We start from the raw sequence: 26,142 nt of genomic DNA, 5'->3' as shown, positions 1-26,142 counted from the left end.
TGCATAACAGGTATCCATAAAACACAGTGCACACTACATAATGTGTACCTACTGAATGCTGTGCACACTGCATAATGGGTACATGCAGAACAATGTTCACACTGCATAATGGGCACATATTGAATACTGTGCACACTATATAATGAGAACCTATAGAGCAATGTGCATACTACAAAATGCATTCCAAAGTAGTACAGTGCACAGTACATGATGGATACCCTATGGAATAATGTATGCACTGAAAGATAGACTCATACTAAATACTGTGTCCCCTACATCATGACTCCCAATGGGCATTGTTCTCACTACATATGGTTACCTATAAAACATTGAATAAATTACATGAAGGAGACCTATGTAGAACTTCACTCTACATACTGGGCAAATATGGATTATTGTACACACCACATAATGTGTGCCTACTGAATTCCATGCAGGCTATGTTTAGAATACTGCAAATAGTACATACATGCACACACACACACACACACACACACACACACACACACACACACACACACACACACACACACACACACACATATATGCACACTATGTGAAGGTTAACTGATGATCGCTTTCCATTCTATATAATAGGCTTGTGTCAAATATAGGACAGACACGTTAGGTACCTAGGTTACTAATGACTGTAGAACCATGAAGTTAGCTATTTTGCTATTGGCAAATAGGCTCATTTAAATATTTTCAGCTTTTCTACATTGTTATAAATTGCCCACATTTGCACAAACCTGTGGCCATTCACTCAGAGCTGCTTAACTCTAAGCAGTCACGCTAGCGACTGTGATATTGTTGCATTGTATTTGAAAAAAACACACAAGAGACTGGAAAAACGGTCACCATCCAGAATTTACTATGCTCCTAGTACTCTGGCATCAGGCCTTCCAGGGAATAATTTCTCATAAGGATAGTGCAAGATTAAATACCATTCACAAAGAAATTAATGCAATAACAAAACAATATCAAAACCATGTCAGGGAATTTGATTAATGGAAAAATGTTCAAGGCCTCAGGGTCCTACAACTGTAGTAGTAGTGGAGCTGTTTATGCCATTGGATGTGATTGTCAGCCAATAAGATGGTATATTGGTCAAACCAGAAGAATGGTTAAAAGAAGGATTGGCATTGGATGTGATTGTCAGCCAATCAGATGGTATATTGGTCAAACCAGAAGAATGGTTAAAAGAAGGATTGTCATTGGATGTGATTGTCAGCCAATCAGATGGTATATTGGTCAAACCAGAAGAATGGTTAAAAGAAGGATCATGGGACATTTAGGGGATGTGAGAAATGCAAGGCTGAATAACCCTGTTGCCCAACATTTCCACACTGTGCATAATGGCAATACCAGCGGTTTGTTTTTTACTGTATTAAATAAACATTATGTAGTACAGGGTGTTGAATATGGGCATATTCTCCTTAGATTGGAAAGCAGATATATTATAATTGTGGAACCCTATGGCCCAATGGTCTTAACACAGAGCTGGATTTACATGTATAATATCATACATTATGTATATATATTTTTTAAAAGTGTATTATGAATGTTTTTTGCATTAATTTTTGGAAAAACATTATTCAATTTCACTAGATATATCATTCAAGCACATACCAGTTAGTGCAACTGTTCGATTCTGATGCATTTTGTATTACCATGACTCACTGACTAATTGATTGAATAATTGATTTATTGTCTTTGTGAATTGTATTTAATCTTGCACTATCCTTATGAGAAATTATTCCCTGGAAGGCTTGATGCCGAAGTACTAGGAGCATAGTAAATTCTGGATGGTGACAGTTTCTCCAGTCTCTTGTGTGTTTTTTTTTGATAACATTTTTTAAGCTGCCTTGGTGGTGAAGTGTTTTTTGCAATATGTCGGTAGCTGGAGCTTCGGATGTTGGAGACATACTTGATTCCAACCCAACGTCTAATTTTCTTTCCTGTGTTGAAATGCGGAAAGGGATGAAAAACTAGATTTATCTGACCCTTGGTCTTGTGTGGAACTCGGTGACCATTTGACAATGAGGTATGAGAAATTGGAACGTTTGCTTATCAAAGAAGTGTCTTTGTTTTATGACACTTGGTTATTGGAGAAGTATATCAGTTTGAATTTAATCCCACAAGGTTTAAGGGTGGACAAACTACCAGCTTCTGAGTTTTCAGAAGCTGAAGCTGACTTGTTGGAAGAGTGGAAAACATTTCCTTGCAGTGCATTTTAGGGTGGCTTAAGGTGCTAGTCAAAAGGAATAATCGACTCCACAATCATGTAAGGGGTTCAATTTTGGAGCTGCAAGATGAAGTTAAGGTGGAGACAATGACTGGTATGTTTAATAAAAAAATGAAGGAAATCCATGCTAGGGTGGGCAAAGCTGAAGCCAGGATTCTTGAATGGAAGCCTAGTAAATTGGACAGAGATGATCGAGATTATAAAAATAATCTCATTTTTCAATGTCAAAGGAAAGCAAGGAGAAGCAAGTCCACCTTAAAAAACATGTCCGGAAGATCTCCGAGTTCACGAGAATCGTCATTCTCATCCATAGAAGCGAGCACCAGCATCAATAGCAGAAAAAGCATTTAATTCAGGGAACTAAGCAAGGGAGGCGAGCAACAAGTACAGCAAAATACCACCCAGCGTGTGAGTCTCCAGCAGGCGAGAAGCCATCCATAGAAGCGAGAAGTAGTCAGCGATGGCATAACAGGAAGAAATAAAGCGAGTATAGACTCTAGAGTTGGACATTTTGGACATAATGATGGTCAGGTTGTACCAGTTGTGTTAAATGTGGAATATGAAAATAACAGGTATGTTACAAATAATTTAAGCAATGTGGGTCAAGAGGTGTCGGTGAGTCATGATGAAATTTTCAATGTGATTAATTTGTCAGATTTGCAACTTGATAGCAGTATGTACAGTCTGTTAATGAAGGGTGGAAAATTTGTACCTACATATTTTCAAAATCTGGCTGATATATTGTTAGAGGTGGGTCGTTTTTGCTGTAAACTGCATTTGAAAGCATTCTTTGCTAAAACTGATGTCAATGATGATATTTGTAGTGCAGTATGTAGTGGAGTTGATGAAGAACCACTTCTAAATTTATCTCTGCATGAGAATGACTTAGTTGACATTTTTATGGATGAGTGTGAATCCGAAGGTAATAGGGATGATGCCACAGGTGGCTTGTCATATAGAACTGGCTATGGAAAATTAACTATTCCAAGGGTCCCATATGTTAGTTTTTTTAACCCACCCCTTAACATCTTTAGCAATAATAATTTTTGAAGAAGTGTTATGCAAGCAAATGCAAGCAGAATACAAAAGGTTTTTTGATAGTTACAAGCCTCATAATCTAAAAAAAAAAATGAACAGGAAGCAATGAGGCATTTATGTAGCTTGAATGGGAACTATGTTTTTTCACAGGCTGATAAGGGGATATAATTGGGTGATTATGTCAAGACTTGGATATAATCGTATGGTGGAAAATCTATTAAAAGAAGTTGGTGTTTATGAATGAGTATATTTGAATGTTTTGGATGTTTACAATGATTTATTGCTAAATCTGTTGTTAAAAGGAGAAAGACTAGGATTTCTTTTTTCACAAGATGTTAAAAAAAATTGCACATTAAACAAACTAAAATGGCTAGATTTTATGCAATCCCCAAGGTACATAAAGATTTGTTGAATCCTCCTAGCAGGCTAATAGTGTCAGGGGTGGGGGTGGGGGTATCTACAGAATGTGGGGATTTTTCCTGGATGCACAGTTAAAGGAACATCTGAATTGTGTCCCCTCACATACTAAAAATGGTAAACAGCTATCTGATGCAATGGAAGGCATGGAATGGAAGAAAATATTTTTGAGCAAGTGTGGATGTTAAATCCTTGTATACTAACATTTCCTAATGCTGGGGTCTGGAAGCTGTAGTTAAGTTACTGGGGGAAGGTCCTAGAACTAATTATTTATTATAGCTTCTAGAATTTGCACTAACCCATAATATTTTTATGTTTGAAGATTCCTATTTTTTACAAAAACAGGTACAGCTATGGGGGCATCATTTGCCCTGTCATATGCTTTTATTTTCATGGGGTTTTGTGAGGACAGTTACATTTATAGGAATATATGTTCTGTACAGAATGTGTTAGTCTTCAAATGTTATATTGATGATCGTTTTTTTGTATGTAGAGGGGAAACTAGCCTTTTTTAATAGTTTATGTCGGAAGTTAACCAAAATCGGTATGGCATCACATTGTCTTATAAAACTCATAGGGAGAATATACAATTCCTAGATTTGGAGTTTTTTGTTGATAAGAATAATCTGGTGTCTTTCAGACCATTCTATAAGGAGACAGCAGCTAACAACTTTTTGAGTGCAGATAGCATGCATCCGGAACATTTTCTTAATTCACTTCCTTTTGGAGAATTTAAGTGCATTGGGGGCAATGTATATGACAAGACAACACTGGATAGAGAGCTTAATATTGTTAAATCTAAGTTAAATAGCAGAGGGTACTAAAGGCAGGTGCTGAAAAAGGCTGAAGAGAGGTCCAGAAGTGAGATTATCTATTTAAAGACATTGGGCCGTAGAAGAGGTTATGGGCATAAAGGTTCCAAAAAAGTTTCGGAGGATGATATACTTTTTGTTAATAGATTTTCCCCTTTTTCAGAAACTTTAAAAGCATTGGTGTATAGGTTTTGGCCTATGATGAGGTTGGCAAAATCTTCATTGGCAGGGTTATATTCTCACACAGTAGATTTTATAATCTAAAGGAATTACTTATTGTTAAGGTTAACTATAGAGTGGATGAAAATGTGAATACAGCAGGTACTTTCAGTTGTGGGAAATGAAAGGTGTGTGATAAAGTTAAAAACATCTCAGGGAGTTTGATTAATGAAAAATATTCAAGGCCTTAGGATCCTACAACTGTAGTAGTAGTGGAATTGTTTATGCCATTGGATGTGATTGTCAGCCAATCAGATGGTATATTGGTCAAACCAGAAGAATGGTTAAAAGAAGGATTGCCATTGGATGTGATTGTCAGCCAGTCGGATGGTATATTGGTCAAACCAGAAGAATGGTTAAAAGAAGGATTGGCATTGGATGTGATTGTCAGCCAGTCGGATGGTATATTGGCCAAACCAGAAGAATGGTTAAAAGAAGGATTGGCATTGGATGTGATTGTCATCCAGTCGGATGGTATATTGGTCAAACCAGAAGAATGGTTAAAAGAAGGATTGGCATTGGATGTGATTGTCAGCCAGTCGGATGGTATATTGGTCAAACCAGAAGAATGGTTAAAAGAAGGATTGCCATTGGATGTGATTGTCAGTCAATCAGATGGTATATTGGTCAAACCAGAAGAATGGTTAAAAGAAGGATTGGCATTGGATGTGATTGTCAGCCAATCAGATGGTATATTGGTCAAACCAGAAGAATGGTTAAAAGAAGGATCATGGGACATTTAGGGGATGTGAGAAATGCAAGGCTGAATAACCCTGTTGCCCAACATTTCCACGCTGTGCATAATGGCAATACCAGTGGTTTGTTTTTTACTGTATTAAATAAACCTTATGCAGTACAGGGTGTTGAACATGGGCGTATTCTCCTTAGATTGGAAAGCAGATATATTATTAATTGTAGAACCCTATGGCCCAATGGTCTTAACACAGAGCTGGATTTACATGTATAATATCATACATTATGTATATATTTTTTTTAAAGTGTATTATGAATGTTATTGCATTAATTGTTTAGAAAAAACATTATTCAGTTTCACTAGATATCATTCAAGCACATATCAGTTCGAACTGTTCGATTCTGATGCATTTTGTATTACCATAACTCACTGACTGATTGAATAATTGATTTATTGTCTTTGTGAATTGTATTGTGAATTGTATTACCTTGGTTTGTAGTCGACTATGAGTAGAGAAAGAGCATAGCCATTTCTAGGCCTGTGATTGCTATATAACCTTGGTGTGTCCTGTTTAGCTATTGGCGAGTGGGCTTGTTTGAATATTTTTAGCTGTTCTACCTTGTTATAAGTTGCATGCATTTGCATGGTGCTGCTCATCACAGAGCCGTGTTTAACTGTGCACGATATAGATGCAGGCATTTAGAACCTTAACTTTTGCTATATAACTATAGCTTACCCCACAGATAGCGTAGCTAATAGCAGCTGAATGAAGACCCAATAGTTTGTGAGAAGAGGAATTTTGTTCTTCATCTGTAGACTTAGATTTATTGTTTTAGACAGGCTGCACTCCAGAAACCCAACCTCTTAACTCTTAGGCAATGCCCCTTCCAGCCCAAATCACTGGGAAATGGAATCAAACATCAGTATCTTTCAGCTGCCACTGTAGCCTGCTTGATTGAAATGGGCATCCTGAGACAATGCGACACTGCCTCGTGTATCCTGACAAGCACTTACTACATAAAGATAGTGCATGACATATGCAGCTATATAATGTAAACGTTCTCACAGGAAGCCACAAAAATGAAAATCAGGCTGTCAGTCTGACTCAATATCACACAAAACAAATCACACACAGGTCAGAGCAAACACATATACCTACATATGTAAGGCTCTTAAAAGTAACCTGCCTACAGTAAACCACAAAGGCCTTCTAAATGTAACTCAAGAAATAAGTGCTGTCAGTAACCTCACAACACACAAAACACAGTCAGCACCCACCATGAAACATATATCTAAGAGTCACAGTGTCTCAAGTTAAAAACCCATAATGCAATCCTTCACACAATCCAGTATCCTAGTCATAGTTGACTCTGTAGTGAGATGCACTGATGTGCCACTGAGAATCCTGCTGGAGAGACAGTTTTTTTCTCCCAGAGGCTACCCCATCTCTGGAATTGACTTCCCATACATGTCAAACAGAGTACCTTTCTGACCCTCTTCAAGGCAACCTTGATGAGAGGATGGGAAACCACAAATTTTTCCCAGGGGTTCAACCTGTGTCTCTCATTGACAGGGGTGACAGGTGCTGACTGAGGTTTCTTTTTCGAGGATAAACTCTTGACTAGGCTTGTAAGGGCCCAAGGGCCATTAGCCTAGTGACCTCCTATGATCCTATGCAAGGGTAAGTAAGAGGGTCATTGACAGTTGCCTGTCAAGGGCCGGGATTCTTTGCATCACTCATACACTCAAGTCCTTGCACCATAAGTACATACAGGACATGGTCATAGTACACATGGGTGTAAATGACCGAGACATACCTCCCCTGACTATTATGACATAGGACACAGTCACAGTACACATGAGTGTAAATGCCCAGAAACATACCTCCCCTGGCTGTATGACATAGGACAAGGTCACATTACACATGTGTGCAAATGACCTGAGACATACCTCCCCTGACTATATGACACAGGACACGATCACAGTACACATGTGTGTAAATGACCTGAGATATACCTCCCGTGACTATATGACATAGGACACGATCAAAATACACATGGGTGTAAATGCCCAGAGATATACATCCCCTGGCTGTATGACATAGAACACGGTCACTGTAGACATGTGTGTAAATGACCTGAGACATACCTCCCCTGACTATATGACATAGGACACAGTCAGTATACCTGGGTGTAAATGACCTGAGGTAGACCTCCCCTGACTATATATGACATAGGACACAGACAGTATACCTGGGTGTAAATGACCTGAGGCATACCTCCCCTGACTATATGACATAGGACACAGTCAGTATACCTGGGTGTAAATGACCTGAGGTAGACCTCCCCTGACTATATATGACATAGGACACAGTCAGTATACCTGGGTGTAAATGACCTGAGGCATACCGCCCCTGACTATATGACATAGGACCATGCCTCTCAACTGTACAGATTTTTGCAGAATGTCTAGTTTTCTGCATCATATTTTTGGTCCGTTTTTCATAAAATTGTGGTTTTCTGGCAAATTAATGGCAAATCATTAAAGACTGAAGTTAGAAAATAATAACATATTTCAGTTTCAAACTTCAAAACTTTCAAAAATTTCATGCTGATGGAAACCTGCTATTCTATCAACTCTCTAAGTTTGTAAGAGGAATATTTAAAAATTGTCCCTATTTGTCAGCCTTTGCCCCACTTTTACTTATGGTTTTGTCCAGATTTCTTGTTCTAAGAGGTTGAGAGGTATGCATAGGACACATCATAGTACACATGGGTGTAAATGAACTGAGACATATCTCCCCTGCCTAAATGACATAGGACACAGTACACAAACCACAAAAAGAACAGCACCAACTGAAACGAAAAACACAACCACCATGGGTAAAGGAACATTGAATTTATTACTGTCACAGATTTAGCGCTTTCGTCTGCTCAATGTCTGGACTTCTTCTGAATAAAAACACAGCACATGCCCAAACACTAAAAAGAGCTCAAAAGACACACCCCATATTCTCAATTAATGATTAAAGCAATATGCATTCAATGAAAACAATTATGCAACTCACAAGATAGCAAAAACAATGATGGTTAATACTGAAAAACAATGCATCAAAGTAAAACACCTGAACACTAATTAATAATGACATGATAACTATAATGCTAGCATAGATTTCAACTTTAAATAACTTGAGATAGAAATGACATCATTTAGTCCTGGATGTCACCAGGTATTAACTCTAAGGTGCCACTTTAACTCAAGGAGTTCTAAAATGGTGTCATTGGGACCCCCCTAGGGTCCTGGGTCAAACTTTCTATGACAATGAATTTGAAGGAATGTGTAGGATACATCTTGATACTTCTGAAAAGGGCATTTCATTCATCCTTCTTCTTGGTGTCATAACCATGTTGATAAACACGATATCTGAAGTGCCTGATAGTCTTACCTATATAAAAACAGGTACAGTCTTTACAGACGGCGGCATATACCACCCCCTTACTGTCACAATTGAATTTCTTTTATAACTTAATCATTCCATATCCATGTAGGAAAGCTTCTGCACCCTCCAACATCACTTTGCATTGGGTGCAGTGTCCACATCTCCAACATCACTTTACAATGGATAGAGTGTCCACATCTCCAACATCACTTTACATTGGGTGCAGTGTCCACATCTTCAACATCACTTTGCATTGGGTGCAGTGTCCACATCTCCAGCATCACTTTACATTGGATGCAGTGTCCACATCTCCAACATCACTTTACATTGGGTGCAGTGTCCACATCTCCAACATCACTTTACACTGGATGCAGTGTCCACATCTCCAACATCACTTTACATTGGGTGCAGTGTCCACATCTTCAACATCACTTTGCATTGGGTGCAGTGTCCACATCTCCAGCATCACTTTACATTGGATGCAGTGTCCACATCTCCAACATCACTTTACATTGGGTGCAGTGTCCACATCTCCACCATCACTTTACATTGGGTGCACTGTCCATATTTACTCATTTTACCTTTGTTGTAACTCCCCAAACACCCTTCAATCATAGTTTTTAAACAAGCCTCTTTCTTGTATACTATGTTTGGCCTTTCACTTAATTTACTGGCAACCTGCGCGTCATGTTTGAAAATAGACCAAAATTTTAAAATGACAAATTTAATTTCCCTGAAATGTCCATTGTAAGGCAAAACCAAACAAAGCTTTGTTGTAATCAACATTACCTTTGTCATGTACATCCTAACTAACTGTAGGTATACTTGTGAAACCCAAAAGGGGCTTGTAAAACCCACCCTGTCTCTTTCTCTTCACTTCATCAAATATTTCATTTAGGAAATCTTGGGGGGTGAGGTCTTCTGTGGAACATGTCAAATAGTTTAGTGTATTCAAAAAAAAACTGGACATTTTCACTCACCATCCTGGCAAGTCTCACACTACCGCCCCTGAATATATTTTTATTTTTTATTTTACATTTGTTGACCGGGATAGTCCGACTGGATGCATGTCCATTTTCAGCAGAGGCCCAGGGAGAAAAGCTCCAAGGGTAAGCAGATACAGCATTACATAATACCAGCATTACATATTACAAACAGACTATTTACAGAGATTATATATATGACATAGGACACGGTCACAGTACACATGTGTGTAAATGACCTGAGACATACCTCCACTGAATACATGACATAGGACACAGTCATAGTACACATGGGTGTAAATGACCTGAGACATAACGCCCCTGACTATATGACATAGGACACGGTCACAGTACACATGGGTGTAAATGATCAAAGACATACCTCCCCTGACTTTATGACATAGGACATGGTCACAGTATAACTCGGTGTAAATGACGTGAGACATACCTCCCCTGACTATATGACATAGGGCATCGTCACAGTACACATGGGTGTAAATGACCAGAGACATACCTCACCTGACTATATGACATAGGACATTATCATAGTACACATGGGTGCAAATGGCCAGAGACATACCTCCCCTGACTATATGACATAGGACATGGTCACAGTACAACTAGGTGTAAATGACCTGAGACATACCTCCCCTGGCTGTATGACATAGGACAAGGTCACATTACACATGTGTGCAAATGACCAGAGACATACCTCCCCTGACTATATGACACAGGACACGATCACAGTACACATGTGTGTAAATGACCTGAGATATACCTCCCGTGACTATATGACATAGGACACGATCAAAATACACATGGGTGTAAATGCCCAGAGATATACATCCCCTGGCTGTATGACATAGAACACGGTCACTGTAGACATGTGTGTAAATGACCTGAGACATACCTCCCCTGACTATATGACATAGGACACAGACAGTATACCTGGGTGTAAATGACCTGAGGCATACCTCCCCTGACTATATGACATAGGACACAGTCAGTATACCTGGGTGTAAATGACCTGAGGCATACCTACCCTGACTATATGACATAGGACTCAGTCAGTATACCTGGGTGTAAATGACCTGAGACATACATCCCCTGATTATATGAGATAGGACACGGTCACAGTACACATGGGTGTAAATGACCAGAGGCATACCTCCCCTGACTTTATGACATAGGACACAGTCACAGTACACATGGGTGTAAATGACCTGAGACATACCGCCCCTGACTATATGACATAGGACACAGTCACAGTACACATAGGTGTAAATGACCAGAGACATACTTCCCTGACTTTATGACTTAGGACATGGTCACAGTAAAACTGGGTGTAAATGATGTGAGACATACCTCCCCTGACCATATGACATAGGACGCGGTCACAGTACACATGGGTGTAAATGACCAGAGACATATCTCCCCTGACTATATGAAAACAGACATGATAAAGATCTCTGAATAAGTGTCTGAAGCAGGTATAACCCTAGTGGTCAGCAACACTAATAATGGTGCCACAGTATAAATAAAAGACTAGTGACCTCAACAACTGGTGTAGCTTCTGGTGTCATTCAAAAGGGGCACACTATATATCTGCCAAGGAGGAGATAGTAAGCAGTCTACATTGCTTTGCTAGACATGGCCTGCACCTTTCTCCAGGCATTTGAATATTGAGTAAATTCTGGTCAACCTCCATAGTGCCTTTTTTTAGGCAATATCAGTTTTATAAAGCTTCCAGCATAACAAAATAGAATCTGGATAGCATAAAGATAATGCTGCTCAATACTAAGACGTTAAACAAAAAAAATTGCCTCCCTACAAATATTCCTTACAGTGGAAAACATTGATATGCATCTCACCAGAGAGACCTGGTTCAAGACCCATAAGAACATCGTACCACGTGTTCATGCCCACTGCACAAGATGGAGATACTAAAGGCAGTGGTGCCTCCACATTCTTACAAAATCACTTCCAGACTTGTTAGACAAGATAATAACCAGAGACTCCTGATTTTTCAACTTGCTATCAAAGAAAACCCCTTATCATATCAGCGCTAGCAACAAAGCCCCTGTCACCTACATCACCTCTATAACCTAATTACCTAGTAAAGAGTCCCTCGGAGTTATGCCAAATACCATTATCCTGTGAGACTTCATCTACTCCATCATCATCTAGATGACTAAAAAATCTTCAAACTTGTATTCCAAGAAATGTTTGCACTTCATCAATCCAAACTTTCTGGAACAGTTTGTCTGCACCCCAATCAGGGGCAATAAAATCCTAGTGTTGGTTCTTTGCAATATGAGACAGCTTTACTCCTCACCAATTGTAACTTTCTCCTTAATCCAGCTTGACCACAAATTGGTCACATTCACCATAAGACCAACATCCACTGACTACATAAACAAACATAGCATGTGAGAGATGCAGTTATATAATGTCATTGGAGGCAAAGCTCTCACAGGAAGCCATAGGTTATAAAGAGAGAGAGTTAAGGTTCTAAACACCTGCATCCCTATGGTGTACAGTATTCAGAGATTATGCTAAGGCTATTCTGCTGAACTGAATGATGACATGGGTAAAGTGAAAATCCCCTTCCAACTTAATTACCCCACTGCTTATGCAAAACCCTTTACCACCAAATTGTATGCCAATGTAAACAGCTATAGTGATGTATCTACTCTCCTCTGAGGCAGATACAATGCCCAACTTAAATAAATGTGTGTGGTTGGGCTCAAATATAAACAGGCTCCATACAAAAAGAAAACAACTCATTGCTTGGAAAAATATGTTGAACTCTCAGTGTGCCCCCAATCAAGGACAGATATAACGTAAGAATAGCCACTCAGGCAAAGAACAACAGCAAAGCCTTCTATAACAATGACATAAACCTCAAACACAAAGCCCATCAGTAAATGATATTACAGACCTGGGCACAGAAAACATAGCCAGTCTTCTATCAGACAAATTTAATTCAAATGTTATCCCTCACCTTCCTGCCTATATTCCCAGATCACATACCTACATTTAAACCCATTTCAGTTCTCCCAAGAAAAAGGTACTATCCAAGGCCAAGAACACGCTTCTATGGGCTGCGTAACATACTGGGTAGCCTACTATTAAGCCTGACACAGGAATTCTCAAACCCCCAAGAGAAGCTCTTCAATATCTGATTTCAAACAGGCTCATAACATTAACAGAAAACAGCACAACAGTCATTCCCTTGCATAAAGGTGGGGTGTTAATGGACCCAGAGAATTATAAACCCATAAGCCTGACCAGAGCCATCTGAATGGCCATCGAAAGGATTATTATAAATTAACGAATACAAAGATTGGTAATCTATGATGCAAGAAAGCCTGAATTCATCAAGGGCAGATCCTGCATACACAGCCTTGCTGACTTCTTTGTGAATGTAAATGAAGAGAACCACAAGACCAGTTTAGAGCACACACTGCATAGCTGGACCTTGAAAGGTGTTCACCTTAACTGTACATCTCTGCGTAACTCTTGGGATAGCAAATTGGTGCAGAACTAGAACCAGGAAATCAGGGCGGACAGCTCAACCTCCTGCAAGACACCTGTCACTCCTTTTTGCCATTTACTTCTGGGAAGTCAAAGCAAATGCTAAGGGTATATGGCTGAGCAGGTTTTCAAATGACTGTAAACTCAGTGCCATCATAAACTCCTCAGAGGACACCAATAAATATGGGGAGATTCCGCAAGATTGGAGACATGCGTTTATTAAACCTGTCTTTAAGGGAAAGTCGAGTAGGACAAACACAGAAGCATATAGACCCTTAAGTCTACTTTCATGTTGTGGAGAATTAATAGAGAAGGTAATATTGGATAAGTTATTGTCAGAACTGGATAAGTTGGGACTAGAAACATATATCAGAATGCAATAACAGCTACGAATGAAAAATTATGTTGTGATGTAATTATATAGACTTAACTTCACCATTTGACAGGGTCATACACAAAACACTGATCAATAAATTAGTACAACCAGGTATTCATGTACTCTTGATAAGATGGATAGCTGTATGGCTTACAAATATGACATAGCAAGTATCATACAGCAACTGGACAGATGAAATATTTGGTTACAATCGGTGTCCCACAGGGCTCGGTTCTAGGCCCTTACTTTTTAGATTGTATCTTTCAGACCAAACTTTTTCATCTGAGGTGTTCTATAGTCTATATGCAGACAAGCTGAAATTGGGTAAACTGATTACATGTGTTACAGATAAGGCATGTCTGGAAAATAACTTGACTAAACTGACCATTTGGGCACAGGAGAATAATATGCTGATAAATACATCAAAAACGAAGCATATGAGATTTGGGAGACATAAACTAAAGGGTGAATATTTAATACAGCACACAGTGACTGAAACGGTAGACTCATTTAAGGACCTGGGTATATGGGTAGATTCATCTATAAGTTTTTCTAATGATATCAACCAATTGGTTAATGATAGTTATAGAAATATAGGTTGTATAAAAATATTTATAAAGTTTGGGAAATTAAAAATAATGAAGCAATTGCTTGTTAGTTACATTAGACCTAAACTTAAGTATGAAATAACAATATGGAAACCCTATAGGAAAACAAGCATGTATAAACTGGAAAGAGTACAGTGGAAATATACTAACGGTATCCATGGATGTGAAAATCTAAGTTATTATGAAACACTAAAATATCTGAACTTGTACAGTGTCTCTTACAGATATCTAAGAGGAGATCTTATTCAGGTATGTGACAACCGTGCCCTGGCCCAGCAATCAAGGAGCCTCAATCCTCACCACTAACACCAGGGAGGTTGTCTCCTAGAAGAGGAAAGGATGACAAATACACACAGTAAAGTACAATTTCCCTTAAGGGCACACAAAGATCACAGTCAGTGTAGGGCTGGCTGCTCCCTTGCTCACCAGATCCCCAATAAGACTCCCCACTGGCACAGCTATAAGGTCCAGGTCTCAGCCTAACTGGGCAAGCTAGAACCTCCATTACCCTCTCTGTCCAACCAGTGCTTCGTGTCCCTGCCCAAGTAGCTGACACAACACACACACACTTTGAGATAAGTATTTATACAACTTCCAAGACACTCCTGGGAAAGGCTGACACAGATTCTCCAGCTGTGCCCCTTTACCCAGACTATATGGTAGCAATTACTGCCACCACCCAGTTAATAATATCAGCTACTAAAAGGCCCTTAAAAGGGTGTCCAATTATTACTCTGTGATACTAATATCCAATGGTAATGTGACTATACAGTCTAAGGCTTATTGGAAGGTCTTAGACAGTAAACTCTATAAATATATAATGTACTCCAAAGCATACTTCATCTCTACACAAAGCAGCCACAGGTAGAAGGTTTTAAAAAATATTTAATAATAAATAATTAAAACACAAGACAAAACTATTACACCACAGGGATATCCAAGAGTTCACAGATCACACAGAAACTTAACATAATACAGTAGGACAGGTCTGGTTTCAAAGAAAAATACCTAATTAATCTTTACTAGCTTTAACTATTCCTACAAGATATCACAGTGCTTAAAACTTATATGTGCGCATAAGCAGAGTGCTGATAAGTTAGATGTCCAGATCAAAATGCTTCAGGTCTCTTGTGAGAAATGATATTTAAACATTACTAACAAACATGTCTATAAGGCCCTCCCAAAATTACATCATTTTTGACACTTCAGTGTTCCCAGTATTCATATTGCATCATCTTAACACCTGGTCTGAGTTCTCAGGCCACAAACAGAATTATTTAGCAATCTAACACCTCCTCAGAAACTTACAATGATACAAGACATTTCACATGTATATGCTAACAGAAACTAAAGCAATAAAAGCACCTTCCACATCTAAATTCTGGTCATAAACTTTAGTCTTAAAACAATAGGCATGAAATCTTCATCCAGCCGCCCTCGGGCCGAATTCTAACATGAAAGGATACAACATGCTTCACTGTGCCAGTTGAGTGCAATGTTGTCAGGTATTTTGCAGTTCCACATTTCACACTGTTTTCTTACACTTAAAAACACAAGCCTGTATTTTACATTTATTTATACAGTTGCTAAAATTATATATTAAATTCTATTTGACTACGCTGGCAGCCTTCGCCCATATCTCCCCAATCGTCACATCCCCCCAACCCCCCCCCCCCCGGGGGAACTCAAGCACATTTTTCAAGTGCCCCTTGAGAAACATCGCTTGAAAGTGTCAGGTCTATCTGGGTGTACCTCACCCCATTCCCTGTCCTGAGACCCCATCTGCATTGGCATTGCTACTCCCAGTGCGGTGTTGCACTGACATATCATATGCTTGCAACTCCAGACTCCATCTTAGCAATTTGGCATTTTGTTGACTTACTCTGTTTAACCATGTTAGAGGGTTGTGATCTGTCATCACAGTGAATTTTCTTCCATACAGATAAGGCTGCAGTTTTTGTAGTGCCCACACTACAGCTAGACATTCCTTTTCTACCGCTCCATAGCATTCCTCCCTGGGTTGGAGCCTATGACTGAGATAAACCACTGGGTGCTCTTCTCCCTCTGAATAAATCTGGCTAAGTACAGCCCCCACCCTGTAGTTTGAAGCATCCACCTACACAACAAATTCTTTGCTGTAGTCTGGACTGGCTAGCACAGGGTGCCCTCCCAAAGCTTCCTTAAGCTTCTGAAATGCCTGCTCACATGCCGGAATCCACACTACCTTATCTGACCTGTTCTTCCTTGTCAGGTCTCTGAAGGGAGCAGCTGGGGTACTGTAATTTGGAACAAACTTTCTGTAGTACCCTGCTGTCCCTAAGAATGCCCTCACCTGCTTTTTGGTAACAGGTGCAGGCCATGCCTGAATAGCTTCCACTTTGGCAGGTTCTGGCCTTATCTTACCACTCCCTACTCTATGTCCTAGGTAGGAGACCTCTTCCATTCCCACCTGACATTTGCTCAGCTTAATGGTCAGCCCTGCCCTCTGTAGTCTTCCCAGCACCTCCCTGACATGCTGAAGGTGCTCTTGCCAGGAATGGCTGTAGATAGCAATATCATCCATGTAAGCAAGGGCAAATGCTCCTGCTCCTGCTAAGATATGATCTACCAGCCTCTGGAAAGTCACTGGGGCATTCTTCATCCCAAAGGGCATCTTTGTGAACTCATACAAGCCAAAAGGAGTCATAAAGGCTGACTTTTCTCTAGCACTGGGAGTCAAGGGCACCTGCCAGTAACCCTTGGTAAGATCAATGGTTGTAAGATACTTAGCCCCACCCAGCTGCTCTAGGGCCTCATCTGTCCTAGGCATGGGGTAAACATCTGACTCTGTGTGACTATTTAATTTCCTGTAATCCACACAGAACCTAGTGCTGCCATCCTTCTTTGGCACCAACACCACTGGTGAGGCCCAGGGACTGTTGGACTCTTGAATCATGCCTAGTTGCAGCATCTCCTGTACCTCTTCCCTCAGAGTCTGTTTGACTCTCTCAGGCACCCTATAAGGGCCTGCCTGATAGGCCTTTGGGGTCCTGTATCCACCTGCTGCTGCACCAGGTGGGTGCTCCCTGGTTTCCCGATGAACATGCCCCCAAACTCCTGCAACACTGCTCGGATTTCTCAAACCTGGGTAGGAGATAGCTGCTGGGACATTGCTACCCCTTACATCGAGGTGTCAGCGCGAGCCTCACTTAGGAGATCAGTCCCCAGATCTCCCAAAGATTCCTCCTGCAATCCACTGCAAATGCTCAGCACAAGGGCCTCCCTATCATGGTAATGTGTCATCATGTTAACATGTTACAATTTGTGTCCTTGCCATCTGCCTATCACTTCCACTATGTAGTTAACCTCACTTACCTTTCTTACTACCTTGTAGGGTCCCTCCCAAGCTGCTTTCAACTTGTTGTGTCTGACAGGAATGAGAACCATTACCTGCTGCCTTACAGCATACTCTCTAGCTCAAGCATTCCTGTCATACCACACCTTTTTCTGTTGTTGGGCTTCTGCCAGGTTCTCCTGGGCCAGGCTCATGAGTTCCCTGAACCTTGTCCTGAGGTTCAGGACATATGCCACAACAGACTCCTTGTGAGACTCACAATCACCTTGCCACTCTTCTCAAATTAAATCTAGAGGTCTCCTCACCCTATGCCCATACAGCCACTCAAAGGTTGAAACTCCTGTGGATTCCTGGGGAACCTCTCTGTAAGCAAACAGATGGGGCAAATATTTGTCCCACTCCCTCTTAAACTGATCTGAAAATGCTCATAGCATGGGCTTGATTGTAGAGTTTAACCTCTCAACAAGACCATTAGTCTGGGGATGGTAGGAGGTGGTCTTCATGTGCTTCACCCCACAGGACCTCCGCAGACAAGCCAGCAGGTCTGACATAAAATTGGCACCTCTGTCAGACAGTATTCCTTTGGGAAACCTACCCTGCTGAAAATCTCTAGCAAAGAATTTGCCACCTTCTCTGCCTCAACTGAGGACAAAGCCACTGCCTCAGGGTATCGTGTAGCATAATCTACAATCACTAGGATATACTTTTTCCCTGTGGAACTTGGGGTACTCAGAGGACCCACAATATCCATAGCTACCCTCTGAAATGGCTCCTCAATCACAGGCAAAGGCATCAATGGAGCTCTCACCTTGTCTCCTGCCTTGCCTACCTTTTGGCACTGCTCACAGGTCCTGCAATACCCTGTTACATCTCTGGAAATTCCAGGCCAATAAAAGTTTTGCATAATACGCATCTTTGTACGTTTTATGCCCATATGACCTGAAAGGGGAATATCATGGACTATGGCTAGAAGCGCCAGACGGTAAGCTCTAGGCACTACTAACTGCTGTACTCTCTCACCTTCTAGCCTTCCCGCAGGTGTCCACTCTCTGTACAGTAACCCTTTGTTCCAGTATACAGATTCCCCCTTCCCTTGAGAATCAGATGCCTCCCTAGCTACCTGCCTCAGGCCTTGCAATGTAGGGTCTGAGAGCTGAGCCTGTCTCAAGTCTCTCCTTGTAACCCTTCCCAGCTCCCCTTCCACAGGAAGTCTGGCATCCTCTGACAGCTGTGCCTCACTGTCAGCCTGGGTAGTACTACTCACCTCTACTTTTGCAGTTACCCTGTCCAAGGGAACATCAGTACACACAAGCAGCTGTGGCTCACATTCAGTCTCACTGCTACAGCATAGCTCACTCCCTGAAGTAACCATCTCAGCAGTCCTGGCTGCAAGTATGCAGTCTGGCTGAGTCTCCCCCAGGCTACCAGACCCACATGCTTGTCTCCTAGCCTCACTGCATGTAACTGCATAAGTACATGGTACTGCCTCATCCAAATCCTTCCTTCTCAGGACATCTGTAGGATGGTAGTTCCATACCCCTGTTGTCTCAAGACAACACACTGTTGGCATTTTGTCTTTCCCACTTACTGGCTCTTTCACCTTTTGTTCCCCACCTTGCCTCCATGGACACCTGTATGCCACATGGTCCCACTGGTTGCATTCACAACACTTAACCCTAGCTCCTGGCCATATACCTGAACTAGTGGCTTCCCCTGCTACTGGCGGATTCTTTTGGGGCAGTCTGTGCTGCCCACCATGGGTTCCTTTAGACCCATGAGCAGTACTGCGGGTCCCTTTCCTGTGCAGGGCTACCCTGCCTGCTAGGTATAGGTCTCCCTTCCTCCCTAACTCCTCTGAAGTAGCACACTATCAGCTAACCAGATCCTCATGTCTTCAGGCAAAGTGCTAAGGGCTTGTTCCCTTACCAAAAGGTCTGCCAGCCCTTCAAAAGTGGTGACCTGACATCCACTCACGCAGCTATGAAAATAAGTGCTCAGTTCAACAACATATTCACATACATTTTCATCTGCCTTGCATCTATGCTCACGAAACTTTTTCCTGTGCATTTCAGGTGTTAGCTTAAAACATTCTAATAAATGTCTTTTTACAGCAGTATAATCAAAACAGTCAATGTCATGCATTTTTGCTAAAGAAGTTACAGCTTTACCATGGAGTAAGGGGGTCAGGAATCATACCCAGAGCCTTTAGTCAACTTCATACTGTTTACATACCCACTCAAACATATGAATGAAGCTATCAAAATTACCCCCCCCCCTTTAAACTGTGGAAGGAATTTACTGACCTTTTGTGCTTCTGGGGTCCAGTTACTCCCTTCCCCATTACCTCAATGACTCTGGCGAAGAGTCAGCATTTCCCTCTTATGCTTTCTCTGCCGTTGCTGTTCTTCAGCTTCTAGGCTCCTCATTCTCTCAGCTGCTTCAAGTTCCATATGCCTGGCCTCCAACTCAAGTCTCTTTAGCTCCAGCTGGAGTTTTAAGTCCACTGCAGAAAGGTTGAGCTGTCCATTCTCCGAGGATATTGTATCTCCACTGTCAGTCTGATTATCCTCCAGGCTGCTGTTTTCTGATGCAGCTGTAACCAAGGCTGCAATCAGGTCTGCCTTAGTCAGGTTTCCATGCACCAGCCCCCTAGCCTGGCACATCTCCAACAGCTGGCTTCTTGTCCATAATCTTCTGCTGACATGCTGCCTGTTCACCCTGACTAACACTAAGCTAACAAAAGAAATAAACAATTGTGATCTGAACTCTTGTTATACACTGTGTGGCTGTTTTAGAGTACAAAACACTTTTAGAGATCACTGTACATAAGCTACAGGAATTCGCTCTACCCACATCACTACAAGCCAATTAGTATGTGAAGTCGATCCCATCACTGTCACCAGTTGTGACAACCGTGCCCTGGCCCAGCAATCAAGGAGCCTCAATCCTCACCACTAACACCAGGGAGGTCGTCTCCTAGGAGAGGAAAGGATGACTAATACACACAGTAAATTACAATTTCCCTTAAGTGCACACAGAGATCACAGTCAGTGTGGGGCTGGCTACTCCCTTGCTCACCAGATCCCCAATAAGACTCCCCACTGACACAGCTATAGAGTCCAGGTCTCAGCCTAACTGGGCAAGCTAGAACCTCCAGTACCCTCTCTGTCCAACCAGCACTTCGTGTCCCTGCCCAAGTAGCTGGCACAACACACAAACACTTTGAGATAACAGATTCTCCAGCTGTGCCCCTTTACCCAGACTATAAGGTAGTTATTTCTGCCACCACCCAGTTAATAATATCAGCTACTAAAAGGCCCCTAAAAGGGTGTCCAATTATTACTGTGCAATATTAATATCCAATGGTAATGTGACTATACAGTCTAAGGCTTATTGGAAGGGCTTAGACAGTAAACTCTATAAATATATAATGTACTCCAAAGTATACTTCATCTCTACACAAAGCAGCCACAGGTAGAAGGTTTTAAAAATATTTAATAATAAATAATTAAAACACAAGACAAAACTACTACACCACAGAGATATCTAAGAGTTCACAGATCACACAGAAACTTAAAATAATACAGTAGGACAGGTACGGTTTAAAAAAATACCTAATTAATCTTTACTAGCTTTAACTATTCCTACAAGATATCACAGAGCTAAAAACTTACATGTGAGCATAAGCAGAGTGGTGATAAGTTAGATGTACAGATCAAAATGCTTCAGGTCTCTTGTGAGAAATAGTATTTAAACATTACTAACAAACATGCCTCTAAGGCCCTCCCAAAATTAAATCATTTTTGACACTTAGGTTTTCCCAGTATTCGTATTGCATCATCTTAACACCTGGTCTGAGTTCTCAGGCCACAAACTGCATTATTTAGCAATCTAACACCTCTTCAGAAACTTACAAAGATACAAGACATTTCACATGTATATGCTAACAGAAACTAAAGCAATAAAATCACCTTCCACATCTAAATTCTGGTCATAAACATTAGCCTTAAAACAATGGGCATGAAATCTTCATCCAGCCGCCCTCAGGCCGAATTCTAACATGAAAGGATACAACATGCTTCACTGTGCCAGTAGAGTGCAATGTTGTCACATATTTTGCAGTTCCACATTTCACACTGTTTTCTTACACTTAAAAACACAAGCCTGTATTTTACATTTATTTATACAGTTGATAGAATTATATATTAAATTCTATTTGACTAGGCTGGCAGCCTTCACCCATATCTCCCCAGTCGTCACAAGGTATATAGGGCATTTAGGGACAACTACCTCTAGGAATGTTTGGGGTTAAGAAAAAGTGAGAATCATCAGATAACCTATGTAGAAGATTCTATAGGAATGAGAAGTGTACTAATTGGTTCTCTGAAAGAGTAACTGATGCATGGAACAGACTACCAAATTACATTAAAGCAAGTACTAGTTTAGATATTTTTAAGAACAGCCTGGACACTTATTAGGGAACAAGTGTTTTGGTATATTGGCAAGCTAGATGGGCATTAATGCCCATACTTGAAATATTTGTAGGTATGTATGTATGTATGTATGTATGTATGTAAGACGGCCTTTTCCAAATAGGTGGTGTCAAATACATGGACTAAAACAAAATGCCAAGAAAGATATAATAGTATCCTTCAGGAAGCATGAATTCTTCTGCAAATACCACATAGACAACACAGTCCTGAAAGCTGATTACATACCTAGATACCTGTGAACCTATGTTGACAATAAAATGTCCTTTGACAACAATGTATACACTATTGCAAGGAAGTCCTTTTCATTGCACAATGTATATCTAAGGGTATGGCATTCAGGTCAAGGAATGTAATTATTCCACTGTATTCGTCCCTAGCAAAGCTGATCACTGAATGTAATCAAATATTATCAAAGGTTGTGTGTATTGTAGGATGACTCCCATTAGCTCATTGTGTAGATACCTGATGGGAGCAGACTGAACACTGACCTCATTATATGATCCATGGAGTGTAGAACGTACTGCATGTGGTCCCTCATTTAGATCGATTAGCCCCATTGTAATGAGTATTAGTGGGCATTCATTACATGTATACACACTTTCATAGCACATGCACTTATACTCAAACACTCACATGCACACACACACACACACACACACACACACACACACACACACACACACACACACACAAAGGCGCGTGCGTGCATGCACACACACATGCACACACAGACACAGACATACGGACACACACGCGCACACATACGCACACACACACACACCCACATGCACGCACACATGCACACACACACACACACACACACACACACACACACACACACACACACACACACGCAGAGATTGCTGTGTTATAACTGTCTCTGGAAGGTTATTCATTTTCAGCTAATGACTTCTATGGGTCAGAAACAAACCAGCAAAAAAAAAAACATAGAAAAATTCAATGTATTACTTCAGATTTTTCCTGAAATATTGTCACAGCTTACTCATTTGAATCAAATTATTTTTATTGCAGAATCCGGATGACATTGTAGTGAAGAGAGATGTGAAGCATGTCAAAGAAAACTCTGGGATCATTTCTGACACTTTCAGCATTCCTGGAATTGTGAAGTATGTTTCAAATTCTGTAGAAATTAAAAGATTTTTGACCTACTGTTAAACAAAAATGCATAGCAAAGTGCTATTGAGAGGACCTGCACAGGTTAAACTAGACTGTCTCAGTAAAATATAGCCCTGGCTGCAATGATATCTAAACCACTAAAGTGCAGTGAGGATCTGTAGTATTACTAGTTGAAGCAGGTGGATTCAGGACTGGACTTGTAAGCAAATGTGAAGACTATATTTGAAAAGACTACACCTCAGTGGCAAATTCGCAACGTTAAATGATGGATTTATTTTCTTTAATAGTACATGAACTTGATCTTGGCTATAATTCATGGGCACCGTGACATGTAAGGTTCTGTTAACCCTGACAAGTACACACACACACACACACACACACACACACACACACACACACACACACACACACGCACACACACAAAATGCAGTTTCTTTTTTCATCAAATTGATGGAATCAATCATCTGTGTGGTGTTTAAAATATTGTAGACCTGTTGTTAAAACTTAGTATCCAGTCTGCTATATTACCTGATAAAGGAGAAATCCAACTTAGTACTTACAGTTAGAACAGCAATTTGCTGAAATGAGCCCCCCCAGTCATACTGCACCCCTATACAGAAAGTAAGTGGGGGTGATAGGTTCCATATGAATCCATCTTGGGACATTTCATTATATAGTTATCCTGGACTTTGAATCAAATGATTATTTCCATGTATAATGTAATAAATCATTTGCACTGCATAGCTAGAAACAAAATATGTTTTACAGACACATAAACTTTCACAGCACAAAGGGACCATTTCACCTGCCCAGTGTCTCACCAGCCATACCTACTATATATATGCTGTTAGCCCTAGTTAGTCAGTGACCTACAGACTTCCTTACTTTGAAATTTATTTATTTATTTGACATTTGTTCACTTTGTTAGTCCGACTGGGCAGGTGCCCCTTTTCAGTGGAGACCCAAGGAGAAAAACTCCAAAACGTTTATAAATAAAATAAAGAGTCACAGTATTTGTTAGAACTGTTTCCATTTGACTGTTTAGAGTATGGAATTCCTCTACTGTTTTGCACTCATCTACCTGCTTTGATTTCACATATTCATTATGTTGTCCTCCACCACCCTGTCCCTCTCATCTATCCATCTGTCCGTCTGTCCGTCCATTCATCCATGTATACTTACACATACCCAACCATCCATCCGTCATTTTTATAATCTGCTTTTAATTATTAGCTTCTGATGGTACTAATAAAACCATGTAAACCAGACTTCAAAATATCTGGAAACAGTCATCAAGCAAATGACAAACCTGAAGATGCAATCTCTCCAGCATTTTCTAACTCTGTTCTGAGATATGCTATAACTGGTACACCTTCCAAAAGAAGCAGAGAGCAGGCATCTTCACAAGGATCCCAAGCTTTTTCAAATGGCTTCTCTCAACCTGGATAAGCAGCCACAGAGGATGTAATGCGAGATTATTTCAGATTCCAGGATCCTTAATCTGTCGTACGCAATGAGCCCAGCAACCCTGGGAAGGAACCTCATTTCGAGGTCGCGTCAATGATTTCAGTCTTTTTTACTGTTCAGATCCTGACCATAGTTAAGGATGGTAGCGAGACTAACTGGTAAACTATCAGTTCTGTCCTACATCTCAGTTGTCTGTTCAACACCACATATCTTATGTTCAAAGTTGAACATCTGTGCAATGATTTCCTGTCTACAGAAATCATGAACAGCAGGGTGCTGGAGTCTTACACCCACATCAAATATACAAAACCACAATCAGCGTACTTGTTAAACTGAAATAAAAATAAATCCAATAATCCACAAAAGGGCAGCACAAGACAATGTCAAAGTCAGCTTAAAATGTTTTATTTTATAAAACACGTAAGTGCTTTCACAGTTCGACCACTGCTTCCTCAGACATTAATAAATAACAAGCAACCCTTCCCTTAAATAGCAAAAAAAGACACTCCTGCACTCCTGCTATTAATAGAGAATCAAAAATAAAGGAACAAACTCTTGACAAATATATAAAGCAGTGGAAAGCACATTAATAATACAATCAATATAAAATAATCTCATAAGATATACACACTAATGAATAAAACACTTAAAATAAATATATAAAAACAAAATACGAAAAAAGACAAAACTCAAAAACAGGCAAAATACTAAAAAGGCGTTACACCTCCAAAAAGCTAATACACGTATGGAAATATGTACTGAAGGTGACTAACATATAGCGTTGTGTCCATACAAGTACACATCTAAAAACTCTGCCGAGCTCTATCTAAACCGAGGCCTGGCCTTCAAAATGCGTTTCAGAGGAACTTTATTGTTCAGGCACTTGCCACTATCTGCTCTCATCCTTACTGTCCATGTCGTCTCATTGATTTCTGTCTTGTCCCTTCCAACCTCTCATATGGCACTGTTCTACCAATAACCAAAAACTTAAAGTGATGTGCATTGTCATTATCCATTACATGCTTGGCTAAGGGACCACTTCTCATTCTCCTGCTGATATAAGACAATTGTTCTCTTATTCTATCTTTTAGTCTCCTATCTGTTTTACCTATGTAAAATTATCTCTACACCACATAGTGGGGCAAATAAACCATATGTTTGGTGTCAAAGTTGGCCTCTACCCTGGAAACAAAGTTCCTGTTCAAATTTGGGTGAAAAAACTCCCCAGATGTGTCAATGAACTCACAAAATTTGCATTTCAAACAAGGTAAAGTAACTTTTGGACTATCTACATTACCACCATCTTCCAATTTCTTTGGGTGGCACAATAACCTTTTAAGGGA

General features: G+C 40.4%; 1 protein-coding gene across 1 annotated transcript in view; it reads left to right on the top strand.

Moving 5' to 3' along the window:
• The window catches only part of LOC122812307 (complement C3-like), a 2,177,376-nt gene that overhangs the window by 368,470 nt on the left and 1,782,764 nt on the right, over positions 1 to 26,142 (top strand). Inside the window, exon 5 of the mRNA XM_044084710.1 lies at positions 23,228 to 23,322. Coding sequence (XP_043940645.1) covers positions 23,228 to 23,322 — 95 coding nt within the window. The remainder of the gene's footprint in view (positions 1 to 23,227; positions 23,323 to 26,142) is intronic.

This window comes from Protopterus annectens, chromosome 9.part0 (genome assembly GCF_019279795.1).
Source record: "Protopterus annectens isolate FY-2018-M chromosome 9.part0, PAN1.0, whole genome shotgun sequence".
Classification (NCBI taxonomy): Eukaryota; Metazoa; Chordata; order Ceratodontiformes; family Protopteridae; genus Protopterus; species Protopterus annectens.
The sequence above is the reverse complement of the archived record's forward strand: the minus strand, read 5'-3'. Positions and strand labels throughout refer to the sequence as shown.